General features: G+C 36.4%; 1 protein-coding gene across 2 annotated transcripts in view; it reads left to right on the top strand.

The window, feature by feature from the left end:
* The window catches only part of SLC39A10 (solute carrier family 39 member 10), a 133,146-nt gene that overhangs the window by 115,287 nt on the left and 5,046 nt on the right, over positions 1-12,813 (top strand). For both annotated transcript variants that reach the window (XM_028122378.2, XM_028122367.2), the window contains 3 exons: positions 604-972; positions 2,163-2,243; positions 9,771-9,961. In XM_028122378.2, coding sequence (XP_027978179.1) covers positions 604-972; positions 2,163-2,243; positions 9,771-9,961 — 641 coding nt within the window. The remainder of the gene's footprint in view (positions 1-603; positions 973-2,162; positions 2,244-9,770; positions 9,962-12,813) is intronic.

Genomic DNA, 12,813 nt, shown 5'->3' with positions numbered 1-12,813 from the left:
ATAAATAGCTTTTGAAAACTAGGTGAGAAGCCAACCTCATTTAACAAAAGTACTTGGCAGATGTTGTTACCACTTACATGGATTTCTGAACTTGCTTTTAGTATTAATCTGAGTAGCATTTTCAGATAGGTGGAGCATTGGGAGGGTGCCAGTTATTTAACGTTTGTCTTTGTTTTCTTGAGCGATAAGAGAAGGTGAGAGTGGGTAAACTTTAAGGTTCTTTCTTTCCCTGAAAAATTATGGGTCCATTGTCTTGTCCTGTAAATGCTGCAATGACTTTCTCCCCTTTGATTTTCACCAGCTGTTTATGATGTACTCCTTAAGTTTCGGTGTCTTCATGCTTGCCTGTTCTTCTCACTTTGCCTGCTATTGATCTCAGTGCTCTTACTTCATCTGCTTCATCTTTTGGATGCTCAAAACCCCAGTTTGTTGTGTGTGCACATGTGTCTTTGTTTTATTTGCTTTTATACATTTACTTGGGACTTTTAAAAGACAATCACTTAAGGAATGTTTATTACACTGCTATTCTGCCTGGGTTTAAATTAGCAATGAAGGGTTCATTTACGTGTTGATAAAGTATATCCTTTGCTGTTATAAACATAGGGACTGATGACTCGGTTGTTTCTGAAGATCGACTTAATGAAACTGAACTGACAGATTTAGAAGGTCAACAGGAATCCCCTCCGAAAAATTACCTTTGTGTGGAAGAGGAGAAGATCATGGACCATTCTCACAGTGATGGACTACATACCATTCATGAGCATGATCTCCATGCTGCTGCCCACAACCACCACGACGAGAGTAAAACTGTGCTGAGGAAACACAACCATCAGTGGCACCACAAACATTCTCATCATTCTCATGGGCCCTGTCATTCTGGATCTGATCTCAGAGAAACAGGGATCGCTAATATAGCGTGGATGGTAATCATGGGGGATGGCATCCACAATTTCAGTGATGGGCTAGCAATTGGTAAGTGGGTTTGAAACTTGGGTTAAAATTTGTTATTCTTTAAGACCGTTTTCTTTTGTCCACAGTTTCAGTACTAACATTATGAATTAGAATACATAAGATTAACTTTTGGAGGTTAACAAATACACTGCTATATTTTACTCTAGTCATTTAATTTTTTTTCCCAGAGGCTGTGTTAATGTTTTTGATGAATTTATTTGGGGCATAGAGGTGTAATTTTACTGGATTTTCCTCTGAACATAAAATGTCTAATAATATAATATAATATAATATAATATGTCTTTAATAACATTTCAAGGCATAGTCACCATATGAAAAAAGCTACCTTAACATTTTATTTTCAAATACATTTATAGGACCCTGAATGTATAATTTCAATCCTAGGTTTAATAATTTTTTTTTTGTCTTTGAAAAGGTGAAGAAAAATTTACATGTTAAAAATCCATTGTACCAAATTCAAATATTATATTAGAGCCTTGCTAATGTAAACTGATACTACCAGTTTAGGAGAATATTAAATGTGATTAATATATGATTTTCTTTTCCTGACTTGACTCAGAAGTAGCTTTGATTTCTTTCAGAAAGGAGAGGCCATATTTTTTAATCTACTGTAGCTGTCAATGTTAAATTAGAATAAAGAGTCTACAGTAGCTGTCAATGTTAAGGAATAAAGAATTTTACTAGGAAAGTCAAATGCATTTTATACCTCTGCTACTCAGTCCTCCAGACCGTCAGACAAATAATACTTTGTAGCATTTATGCTCTAAACCCAGAGAAGTTCAGATAAGTATAGTAGCCATTTAGGTATTTTTTTAAATATTTAAATGGGAGAGCAAATAAAATCGTAGGTTTACAGGACTTAAAATTTAGCATCAGACTTGCACTCAGAGACTCAAATGCTGAAAATCATTACTACTCCCGAGTTTTTAGTGATTTAGAAGGCTACCCTGTTGGAGGATTTGACTTCTCAGGGAATATTTCCTTCATTGAGTAGCTCTTTTCTCTGGTTGTCATATACCTATTGTACTTCCCTGTATATTCAAAACGTATAGTGTAAGATAAGTGTGAGTCACTCACATATTATGAAATTAATTTAGGTAGACAAAAAAGGCTATACCTGTCATTATTAATGAAAATGGAAAAAGCAGAAGTAAATGTCACTTGATTTTCTTTCTACCCCCCCACCTCAGGAGCAGCTTTCAGTGCTGGATTGACGGGAGGAATCAGTACTTCTATAGCTGTCTTCTGTCATGAGCTGCCACATGAGTTAGGTAATATATAACCTTAAGAATTTCACCAGATTTTGTCAAATCTAAGACTTCTTAAATTATAAATGTGTCTAAATTTTGGATAGGTTAAACATAAAAATGGCTGATGGCAAGTATAAAAGTCATCATTCTCTTACTATATAATTTGTGTTATATATGCCTGAAAATGTACATTGTTTTATGTGTATGTTTTTTTAATTTATATACACAGTATTACTTTATATCCCATTCTGTTCCTTACCTTATGTTACTAATGATTATGCTTTTAAACTCCATCCAGGTTATCATGAGTTAATTTAATATGTTGCTTTTACCCAGTACTCAGAGTTATGCATTTACTACATTTTACATATTTAGCACCTAGTACTGGATACACCATGCCTTTAATTTCCTGTCATCACAGATAATGATGCATTTAACATCTGTAGACTTAGTGCCTATAGGCTCTTCTGAGAACATCGTTTGGGCATCTACCCAGGAACAGAATTGATGGGTCACAGGATATATATGCCTAAGAAGTGCCACATTACTATCCACAATGGCCATACTAGTATAATTTCTAACCAGCAATACCTGAGAGTTCCTGTGTTTCCACATCCCTGCCAAGATTTGACAATAAGTTCATTAAGTTTTGTCAGTTTGATAGGTGTAAAGTGATAGTTTTTTGTTGTTCTAGTTAGCACTTACTGATCTACCAGTGATTTTTTTATTTTTTTAGTCTCTTCATGTGTTTTGGTTTTTTTCTATAAATTGAAAACCATTAGGTGTGAACATGCATTCATCACATAGAAAATATGTAAGGGATATGGAGATGACATTAATTTGAAAGAAAAAAAGAACTCCATCTTTTAAGTACTCAAGGAATTTCTTCACGTGCTCTTGCTAGATTATTTTTCTTAAATTTATCTATGAAACATCTATCATTTGACTGTGTTTGTTTTTGTTGGTGGTAGTAGCCTTATTTGCTTACTTTGAATAGAGTTTATATATATAATTTGCTTAGAAAATTATTAACTCCTCACAAAAAGCAGAACAATCTATTAGTGCTTACTTGGTGCTGACTCTTTAAGCCTTGATTCCATACTTAGAGTTTTGTTCTTTTGCCAGCCTTGGGCATGTGGTCTTATATCTTGGTTCATGTGCCATCATCCTTTACCCTGACTAAACCATCATTGCCTTTATTGTCTTTTGCTTGGACAATTTCCATAGTGTTTATATCTAGTTTCATTCTGTTCTAGTCCATCTCATATACCTTATCCTAGATATATCTTCTCAAATATGACTTGCTCATGTAATCAGAATCTTTCAGTTGCTTCCCTTACGTATAGAGTTAGAAGCTGAGATTCATTAGTTCTACTTTAGGTGACCCTCATTTCTGCCTACCTTTTTAGCCTTACTCATTGTACTTGCTGTTGCATGTTTTCCACTTCACCCAAACACAATTCACCAAATATACTGTGGGTGCCTGAGCCTGTTTCTTTGCTTACACCATTCTCCTACTTGGCTTGTCCTGCTACTTGTGTCCATAGTTAATTATTTTAAGAGTATTTTTTTTCCCCTCTAACGTCAGGACTGCCCTCTGGTCCCATGCATTGGATTACTTTTTCCTCTGAACTTTATCATTTACTTTCAGTAGGTCTTTGTTTTGGTACTTAGTATATATCCATCTTAGATGTCCTCTTTCTTAATATGTAGGTTCTTTGTGTGCAGATATTGTATTTTATACCCTTCTTTTAACTGCTTTCCTGTGTTTTAGAGAGTAATCTGCCAAATACTTCTTGCAATTCCGTAGCAGTACATCAGGGCTGTCAGTTTTTATATGTAACATATTGCCTAATAATTTTAGCCTTCCATTTTCCTTTTGAACTTGCTTAGAAATAAACTTGGATAGTCCTATACACACATCCACAGTATACTGGGAAAACCTTCAACTTCCCTTCCTACTCACTTCCTTCTCCCTAAATGGAATAAGTCATGCCACTTCATGATTGACAGCAGGGAGTCTGGAGATTAGGGACGGTTGCCTTCCTACTAGTTACTCCTTTTTCTGTCTATAGTTTCTCGTTGAAAGTGACACACAAGGAATGAAAGCCACATGTAAAACAAATTCAGGACAGATCTTAATGGCTAGGTAAGGCCTTGATCCCCATTGCAGAGCTCCTCTAAAAGCTGGATTAAAGAACTCTGCTTGGGCCAGGACCCCTCAGTGAGACATTAGACCACAAATCTCTACCTATTTTATCCCACAAACCAGAAGTTGAAATGTACTCTTGCTATGAGAGGAAACAACAATTTAAAGTATGTTGAGGGAAAAAAAAATTTAAAAAAAAAAGTATATTGAGGAGCACTTGGATGGCTCAGTCAGTTAAGTATCCAACTCTTGATTTTGGCTCAGGTCATCATTGCAGGGTCTTGAGATTGAGCCCTGCATTGAGGGTGGCACCTGCTTGGGATTCTATCTCTCCCTCTCCTTTGTCCTTCCCCCAGCTCATGTGCATGCTCACACTCTCTAAAAAAAAAAAAAATAAAACTTTTAAAGTATATTAAACTTTTACCAGCAGGAAAGGAGTGAAACCCTAAGAAAATGTGCATTTCCCCCCAATACTTAGTGGTAAATCCACATAAACTCCATATTCTAGCTGTTGAGGCTACTAGGGAAGAAAGAGCACCACTCTGGAGGTGATAGAAAATGCTTTGGACCTTGTATCCATCAAGGTAGGAAGTGGTCTACTGACCATAACCAAAGGAAATGTTAAAAAAAAAAGATTTGTACAGCCTATTTTTTTGCTTTTAAGGCACAGTAATGGGCACTTTGGTAAAATAGGCCCAGATGTATGTCCTCTGATTATCCACTCTTACTCACTTGGAGAGGAAGGGAATCTGGAGAGAGAAGTATAGAAACTTCTTCCTCAAACTCCCAAGCAAGAGAAAGATTATTCCCCTTGAAGGTGAGATAGAAGCATGGCAGGTGGACAGGGGAGACCTCTTCTCCCTGGCTAACAGGTTAAGATATTGGCAAAGCAGCATGATATGTCACATTCCAGTATAATTTATTTGATCTAAAACCTCTTTGTCCATAGTTAAATTTTTTATTATGAATGCTTAAAACTGTTCTGGATTTTTATACTGAAGTCGTCATACACTAAGGGGGAAAACGTGTTTAAATTACATTTTAATTCATTAAAAACTGACCCTTAGTAATTCCAAGTTTTATTGTTCCTCTTCTGAACAGATTGCTGTTTCTCTAATGGTGTACCAGGTGGGGGTTTTGTTTTTGTTTAGGAATGCAATAGGAAAAATTGTTTTAAACCTTAGAATGATGTACATCTCAGGGAAGTTCACTCTTTCCTGAGAGGTGTGCAGAAATTGAAACCATCTGAGAAAATAGAAAACCTTGGTCTTTTGTTGCATGTTTGTTCTGGAGTGTGGTAATGGATGAAATTGCCTGAATTATTACTACTCTTTCTTCTGTTTTTGCTAAACTTGTGTAGCTAAATTTAAGTAAGTTACAATATTACTCTGTTGTATTCTTTCTACTTTCTCCCCACTCTTTTAGTAAGGAACTATATAAGCATTTGAATAATAATTTATAAGAAAACTTGTATAAAAACATATAAAGGGGAAATGAGATTGGGGATAATCCAGAATGGCGGATAACCCAAACTCTCTTTTTGACATTAAGTAATATGTTCTAATTTAAAGGAAGTAACATTTTGGTAAATGAATTTACCCATATTATTCAGACACAGCTCAGAAAGGCTATGGTGCTATCCACTTTTTCCTTTCCTCTCATGTACATTTAAGGGGTAAATAGAATTTCAAAATAAGATTTTCATAATGTTCTAAATTGTCCAGGGAAAACTGAACATTCACTATGTAGATTTATACATGTGTATACATGCATTATTTAAGGCAAAAATAAAGATTTTTAAAATACTTACTTGTTTTTAAAAATCTCCATCGTTGATGTTAGCAGATTTTAACATAATTATAGCATTGGAACACATTAACAGCTTTGGCAGGTACATCTCATTCATTGTGCTAATGATATCCTTTGTCAGCAGAAAGGAAAGGATATTGATTTATCAAAAGATGAATAGATTTGCTTGTTTAGTGTAAATCCCAACTGTATTCCTTTGATCTCTTTTTCAAATGTTTATACAGGTTCTTACTGAGAAAGGTGGAGAAAAAGGGAGAAAAATAGGCAGATACCTTTGAGAAATTGTAATCTAACATAAGACTAGGACAAAGACAGATTTTAAATGAAATAATTCATCTTGATACAAGATCATTCAATAGAGATCATTTATACTGCTATATATTAGCAATGAACAATTGGAAATTGAAATTTTTTAAAAGTACTTTTATAATAACACCAAAGAACCTGAAATGCTTTGGTTTAAATCTTAACAAAATATACATAGAATCTGTATGCTGAAAATTACAAATCAGCACAAAAGAAATCAAAGGAGACTTGAGTGTGAAGAGTGTATACCAGGTTTATGGATCAGAAGACTCAAGACCTTTAAGATGCTAATTTTCCCTATAGTTTAAGTGCATTCCTATCAGAATACCAGCAGACTTTTTCAAATGAGCTTTTTCAAAATTTTATATGGAAAGGGAAAGGAACTTGGATAGCCAGAAGAATTTTGAAAAAGGACAGCAAAATTGACTTTAAGACTTGCTATAAAGCCACAGTAATTGAAACAATTTATATTGGTGAAAAAATAGTCACATAAATCAGTGGAACAAAGTAGAGTTCTCATATATATGGCAACTTATGTTCAACAAGGTACAAAGGAAATTCCATGTCAAAATGATAGTTTTTCCAACAAATGTTGCTGCAGTAACTGGATATCTAGTGCCAAAAAAAAACAAAAAATAAAACAACTCTCACAGTAGGCACAGATTAACTAAAAATAGATCATTGATTTAAATAAAAAATTTTTTTTGAGAGAGAGAAAGTGTGCGCATGTGCAGGGGTGAGGCGAGAGGGTGGAGGGAGAAAGAGAATCCCAAGTAGGCTCCATGCTTAGCGTGCCTGATCTCATGACCCTGAGATCATAACCCTAGCCTAAATCAAGAGTTGGTCACTTTAACCAACTGAGCTACCTAGGTGCCCCATTAATAAAAATTTAAAAATACGTGTTTCCCCTGGTATCCAAAAGTAGTGTTCCTGTTGAAACCTTTTATAAGCTGAAATGGCTTAAAGCTAAGAAGCTCTTACTATTAATTTATATGGAGAAGTTCTTGAGCATTCTCGGACTCAAAAAATAACCTCTCTTAGGCTTTTTGATACCTTAGGATACATCTTGCTGATGGATGCACAAACTAGAGATAAAGCACAGATGCTCACAAAGTTCAGAGCTATGTAGGCTTGATGCTGAGATGCTGAGTCTGTTTCCTGGGCAAGGAGCTGGGTGGTGCCACTCTGGCTGCTCAGGGTGCATGCTGCCTCTGTAGTGACTCACTGCAAAACAAAGGCTAGTTTCATGTTTTGCCTTTTTTCATAAAAGCGAAAATCCTCTTCGGATTCTTTTTTTTTTTTTTTTGTTAGGGAAAACAGGTGTTTTCTAGGGAAAAGTAGGTCTTTAATAAAAATAGAGTGTAATGTGAACTTTGGAAAAGTGAGCGTTACCTCTATAAGACTTATAGAAGAAAACATAGGAGAAAATCTTTGTGCTAGGGGTTAGGCAAGTTATTCTTAGACACAGTACCAAAAGTATGATCCATTAAGGAAAAAAGTAATAAAATGGACTTCATAAAGATTAAAAAGTCTACACAAAAGAGACCTTTATTAAAAGAATGGAAAGGCAAGGTAAGGACTGTGAAGAAATATTTGGAAAATATTCCAAAAAACAAAAGACTTTGAGGGAAAGATGTAAGGAGAGTAGTATTACATGGAAACCGGAGAATGGCAATCTAGAAGCCATTGATAGGTAACCTCCTAGCACTAATTTTTCTTTAACATCTTCCTATCTGTTATAAATTAGGATCTTGTAACCCTAAGAGTTAGAAAAGAAAAGATCATGTACTATTAGTAATGTACAATTAAGATCCTCTTTTTTAAGAGTTCGTTTATGTATGTACGTGTAAGTAATCTCTACACCCAGTATGGGGCTCAAACTAGATCAAGAGTCACGTGCTCTTCCAGCTGAGCCAGCCAGGTGCCCCAAAGATGGCTTTTTAAGGGAAAGAAATGCCCCCATATTCTGCATAATACCTTGCACTGCTAAATGTTCAATGATTGGATGTTTCTACATTTAGTAACTAAAACAAAAAAGTTTGTTACAATTAGTTGAAATACTGATTCTGACCCTTTAGCTTTAAGACTATTATTTCTAGCAGTATTTGTTTTTCTAGTAAAGTTTCTGAGCAATATTTAACCCTTTTTTAATGTTTTTTTCTTTTTTAAGATTTTTATTTGAGGGAGAGAGATTGAGAGAACGAGTGGGAGGAGGGGCAGAGGGAGCAGACTCCCTAAGGAGCAAGGAGCCCAATGCGGGACTCGATCCCAGGACCCTGGGATCATGACCTGAGCCGAAGGCGGAAGCTTAACCGACTGAGCTATCCCTTAACCCTTTTTTTTCTAGTGGTCCAACGATAGACACATGAGTGAGAAAGTCTCTAATTTTACATTTTTAGGATTTTTAGAATTAAGTTTTAATTTTTTACTAGAAAAATAAAACGTAAATGTAAAAAGCGTACAGTATATTTAAAGAGTCTGTTTTTTCTTAGGCCATTTCCCTTTGGAAATAGGGCAGAGATCAGAGAGGAGAGCTTTAATTGTTGCTCACAGAAAGAGCAGTGACCCAAGTCTTTTTTTCTATTGTGTTTCTGATTTTTTTAAAAAAAATATTACATTTGGGCGCCTGGGTGGCTCAGTTGGTTAAGCGACTGCCTTTGGCTCAGGTCATGATCCTGGAGTCCCGGGATCGAGTCCTGCGTCAGGCTCCCTGCTCGGCGAGGAGCCTGCTTCTCCCTCTGACCCTCCCCCCTCTCATGCGCTCTCTATCTCTCTCTCTCTCTCATTCTCACTCTTTCAAAAATAAATAAATAAATCTTTAAAAAAAATTACATTTCACATTCTACAGAAAATTGACCTTTTTGATGTACAGTTCTTTGAATTTTAACATGTGTATAGATTTCTGTAAGCCGCCACTGCCAGTGGGATACGGAACAGTCCATCATCCCCACAGTTCCCTTCCTGCAGTCCCCTTGTAGTCACACCTCTTTCCCACCACTGCTCCGGGCAACCTTGGCATGCTCTTCATCACTCTAGTTTTATGTTTTTGAGATATCATATAAATGGAATCATACATACATTTCAGACTTTGAGCATCTGCCTGTGAGATTCACTCAAATTTTGCACGTATTAGGTTTAATTTAATAAATAAATTTTTATAAAATATCAGTTATTAAAGGCGTATCTTTTAATATCAATTCTTAATTTTGTTTTTTATTTTCTTCCCTAAATTTGTACGTAAAATCCTGTGGTTATAAAACTGTCACATTGTGTCTTTACTGCAGGTGATTTTGCAGTTCTTCTTAAAGCGGGCATGACCGTAAAGCAAGCAATCGTCTACAACCTCCTCTCTGCCATGATGGCTTACATAGGCATGCTTATAGGCACAGCTGTCGGTCAGTATGCCAATAACATCACACTTTGGATCTTTGCAATCACCGCAGGCATGTTCCTTTATGTAGCCTTGGTGGATATGGTAAGATATTTTATATTTTTGTTAATACTAAACCTGTAAATAGAATGCACCTTCCAAAAAGGGAAGGAATCTTTGGGTGTAGTTTGAAAGACTATTTTAAAAAATATGTGCCCCATTTTAAAACATGATATCCTAAATAGCCTATTAGAGAAGGACAATTAAGTGGGAGAAGGACAATTGGAAATCAGTTGAGATGCTGAGAATTTTTGACTACAGGATATTACTATTCAAAGTAATCCAGTATTTAGAGATAATTATCATACTATGAAGATTTTGTAATATTAGGGTATAAGTATTTTGTTGTTAATAAAGTAATTCTTTGAGCTTGTTTTATGGCAAACAAGAAATACTATAGCTCTTAGGTAAGCCAGTCTTCTGCAGAAAATGGTCTATATTCCTAGGGATTTACATAATTTTCCTTATTTCTAACTTTAAAGTTAACAAATCTAAACACTAACAAATAATTTTATTTTATTTTTACCTTAATATCTTAAATATGTTAGGCAGTGTATTTGCAGAACTAGTAGTTTCATTACTTTTTATTTTATTTATTTTTTTAAAGATTTTATTTATTTGAGAGAGAGAATGTGAGATAGAGCATGAGATGGGGGAGGGTCAGAGGGAGAAGCAGACTCCCCGCTGAGCAGGGAGCCTGACGCGGGACTCGATCCTGGGACTCCAAGATCATGACCTGAGCCAAAGGCAGTCGCCCAACCAACTGAGCCACCCAGGTGCCCTCATTACTTTTTATTTTTAACTTATATATTATGCTCACTTTTCTTCCTGGTAGGATTTGTTAGTCTCATTTCAAAATTATGTAACCTAAATTTTTAATCACAGAATTACTGCCTATAGTTTAGAAAATATCAATAAAAAATAAAAACTATTTACACTCTGTACCTAGAGTTGGCCATTTCCTTGTTTTTTCTTAGACTCTAACACCTCATTTCCTGTCCCCGTGCTCAGCTGATGACCTTACTTCCTATTTCATGGAGAATACCGAAGCCATCAAGACAACTTCCCATGGGTTCCCATCACCATTTCTATTCCTCTCCTTGTATCTGTCCATTTACCCTCTTTCCTGTTACAGTAAAGAAATCTGTGTTCCTCACTGAGGCCAGCTCCTTAAAGCCATGTCCTGGAACTTGTCCCCTTTCACTAACTTCCTAAAATTCTCCCCTTTCTTCAGTCGTTCATTTTTCCCCTCTCTGCTGGATCATTTCTTTGAACATATAAACCTCCTGTACTTCTCACTTACAAAAGTAGAAGAGAGGGACTTTCTTGAACTCCAGTTTCCATTTTAGTCCTCAACCACCGTTTTCTTTGCTGTATAGCAAATTACCCTTTCTTATTTTCTAATTCTCTTCTTTCTTGAGTCTGGCCTCATCAGGTATTCTCCCTCACTGCTCTGCCAGAGTGCTTTGGCCAAATCTGCCATCGACCATGACGTTTCTGAGTCCATGGTCATGTACCCCGTCCATCTTGATTTCACTGACAGCAGCATTTGGCAGTAGCTTAGTCTCTTCTCTTTGAAATGCTTTCGTGTCAGTTGGCTTCTATGCCACCACTGTTTGCTGGCTTACCACCTTTCTCATCTTTCTTTCTCAGTTTGTTTTCTGGTTCTCTCCTTCTCCCTTACCTATAAATGTTGGTGAAAGCCCTCTAGGTAATCTCATTTAGTCTCATGACTTTAAATATTTAATGGCTGATAATTCCTATGTTTACATCTTTAGCCCAGACTTTTCCTTAACTCCAGGTCAGTCTGATTCCTCCTTCCCTGAGTGTCTGAAAGGAATTACAAGCTGAGTATGTTTAGAGCCTAGCTCTTGAGATTGCCAGTCTTAACTCGTTGGACCAGCAACTCCTGCAGGATTCTCTGTCTTATAAATGAAGATTCCATTCTTCTAGTTGCTCAGATCGAAACCCTGATTATTATTCTTTGACTCAACTCTCTCTGTCCCCCCCACCTCTGGCTCATCCTAAGTCCTGGGAGGGTTCCACCTCCTAACCACCTCTGTTGCCACCATCTTCTTCTCTTAACTTTCTCCCTGCTTCTGTTGTTGCCCTGTCCACAACATTGAGTCAACAGTCATGTAACTTGGGTGCTTCAAATTCTTCAGTGGCTCCTTGTGAATTTCCTCTCCCTCCCTTAGCCCTCCCTAATTTCTCTCTTTACCTCCTCTTCTCCCCCTATCCCCCGGGAGGCACACACTGCCTCAGGGGCCTGGCTCTTGCTGGTCACTCCATGTGGGATATTTTCCTGCAGACGTTCTCCTGGCTAGCTTTCTCACTCCTCTTGAGGCTTCCCATCTAAAATTTCAACCTCTACCCCAACATTTTACATCTTCTATCCCTACTTCATTTTTTTTCTCCTTTGCACTTGGATCTTGATCTATCAATAACACACTAAACATTTTACTTATTTATTGAGCTCATTGTGTGCCCCACATGGATGTCCGTTCTGGGAGGGCAAACTTTTCTGGTAGTATTTCATTTTACTACTAGAGAAGTAGTTTACAATTAGTTGAATGAAAAATAAATGAGCTAATTCTTATGCTAGGAAGCTAAAGATGTAAAAAGAACAAGGTAACCTTTACAGTAAGGATTAATAATCTAATGAAGAAGAAAAGTAGCCATTAATTAGAATTCTTTTGATAATGGGTTACGATAGAGTAGTGCACCATGTTTGTGGAACTATGGAGAGGGGCTGGCTAGAAAATGGGGGAAATAAATTAAGGAAATTTTTCTGGAATGGGAGATCTGAGCTGAGTCGTAAAAACTATAGAAGAGTTTATTAGAAGCAAGAGGAGAGGGCATATGAGAAAGCAGAGTGATGAATAGCACCATTGCTT

The sequence above is a fragment of the Eumetopias jubatus genome, unplaced genomic scaffold (assembly GCF_037043125.1).
Source record: "Eumetopias jubatus isolate StellerSeaLion01/CBP00866 unplaced genomic scaffold, mEumJub1_p1.0 scaffold_3, whole genome shotgun sequence".
In the NCBI taxonomy this organism is placed as follows: Eukaryota; Metazoa; Chordata; class Mammalia; order Carnivora; family Otariidae; genus Eumetopias; species Eumetopias jubatus.
Note: the sequence above shows the minus strand (reverse complement) of the source record. Positions and strands in the feature narration are given on the sequence as shown.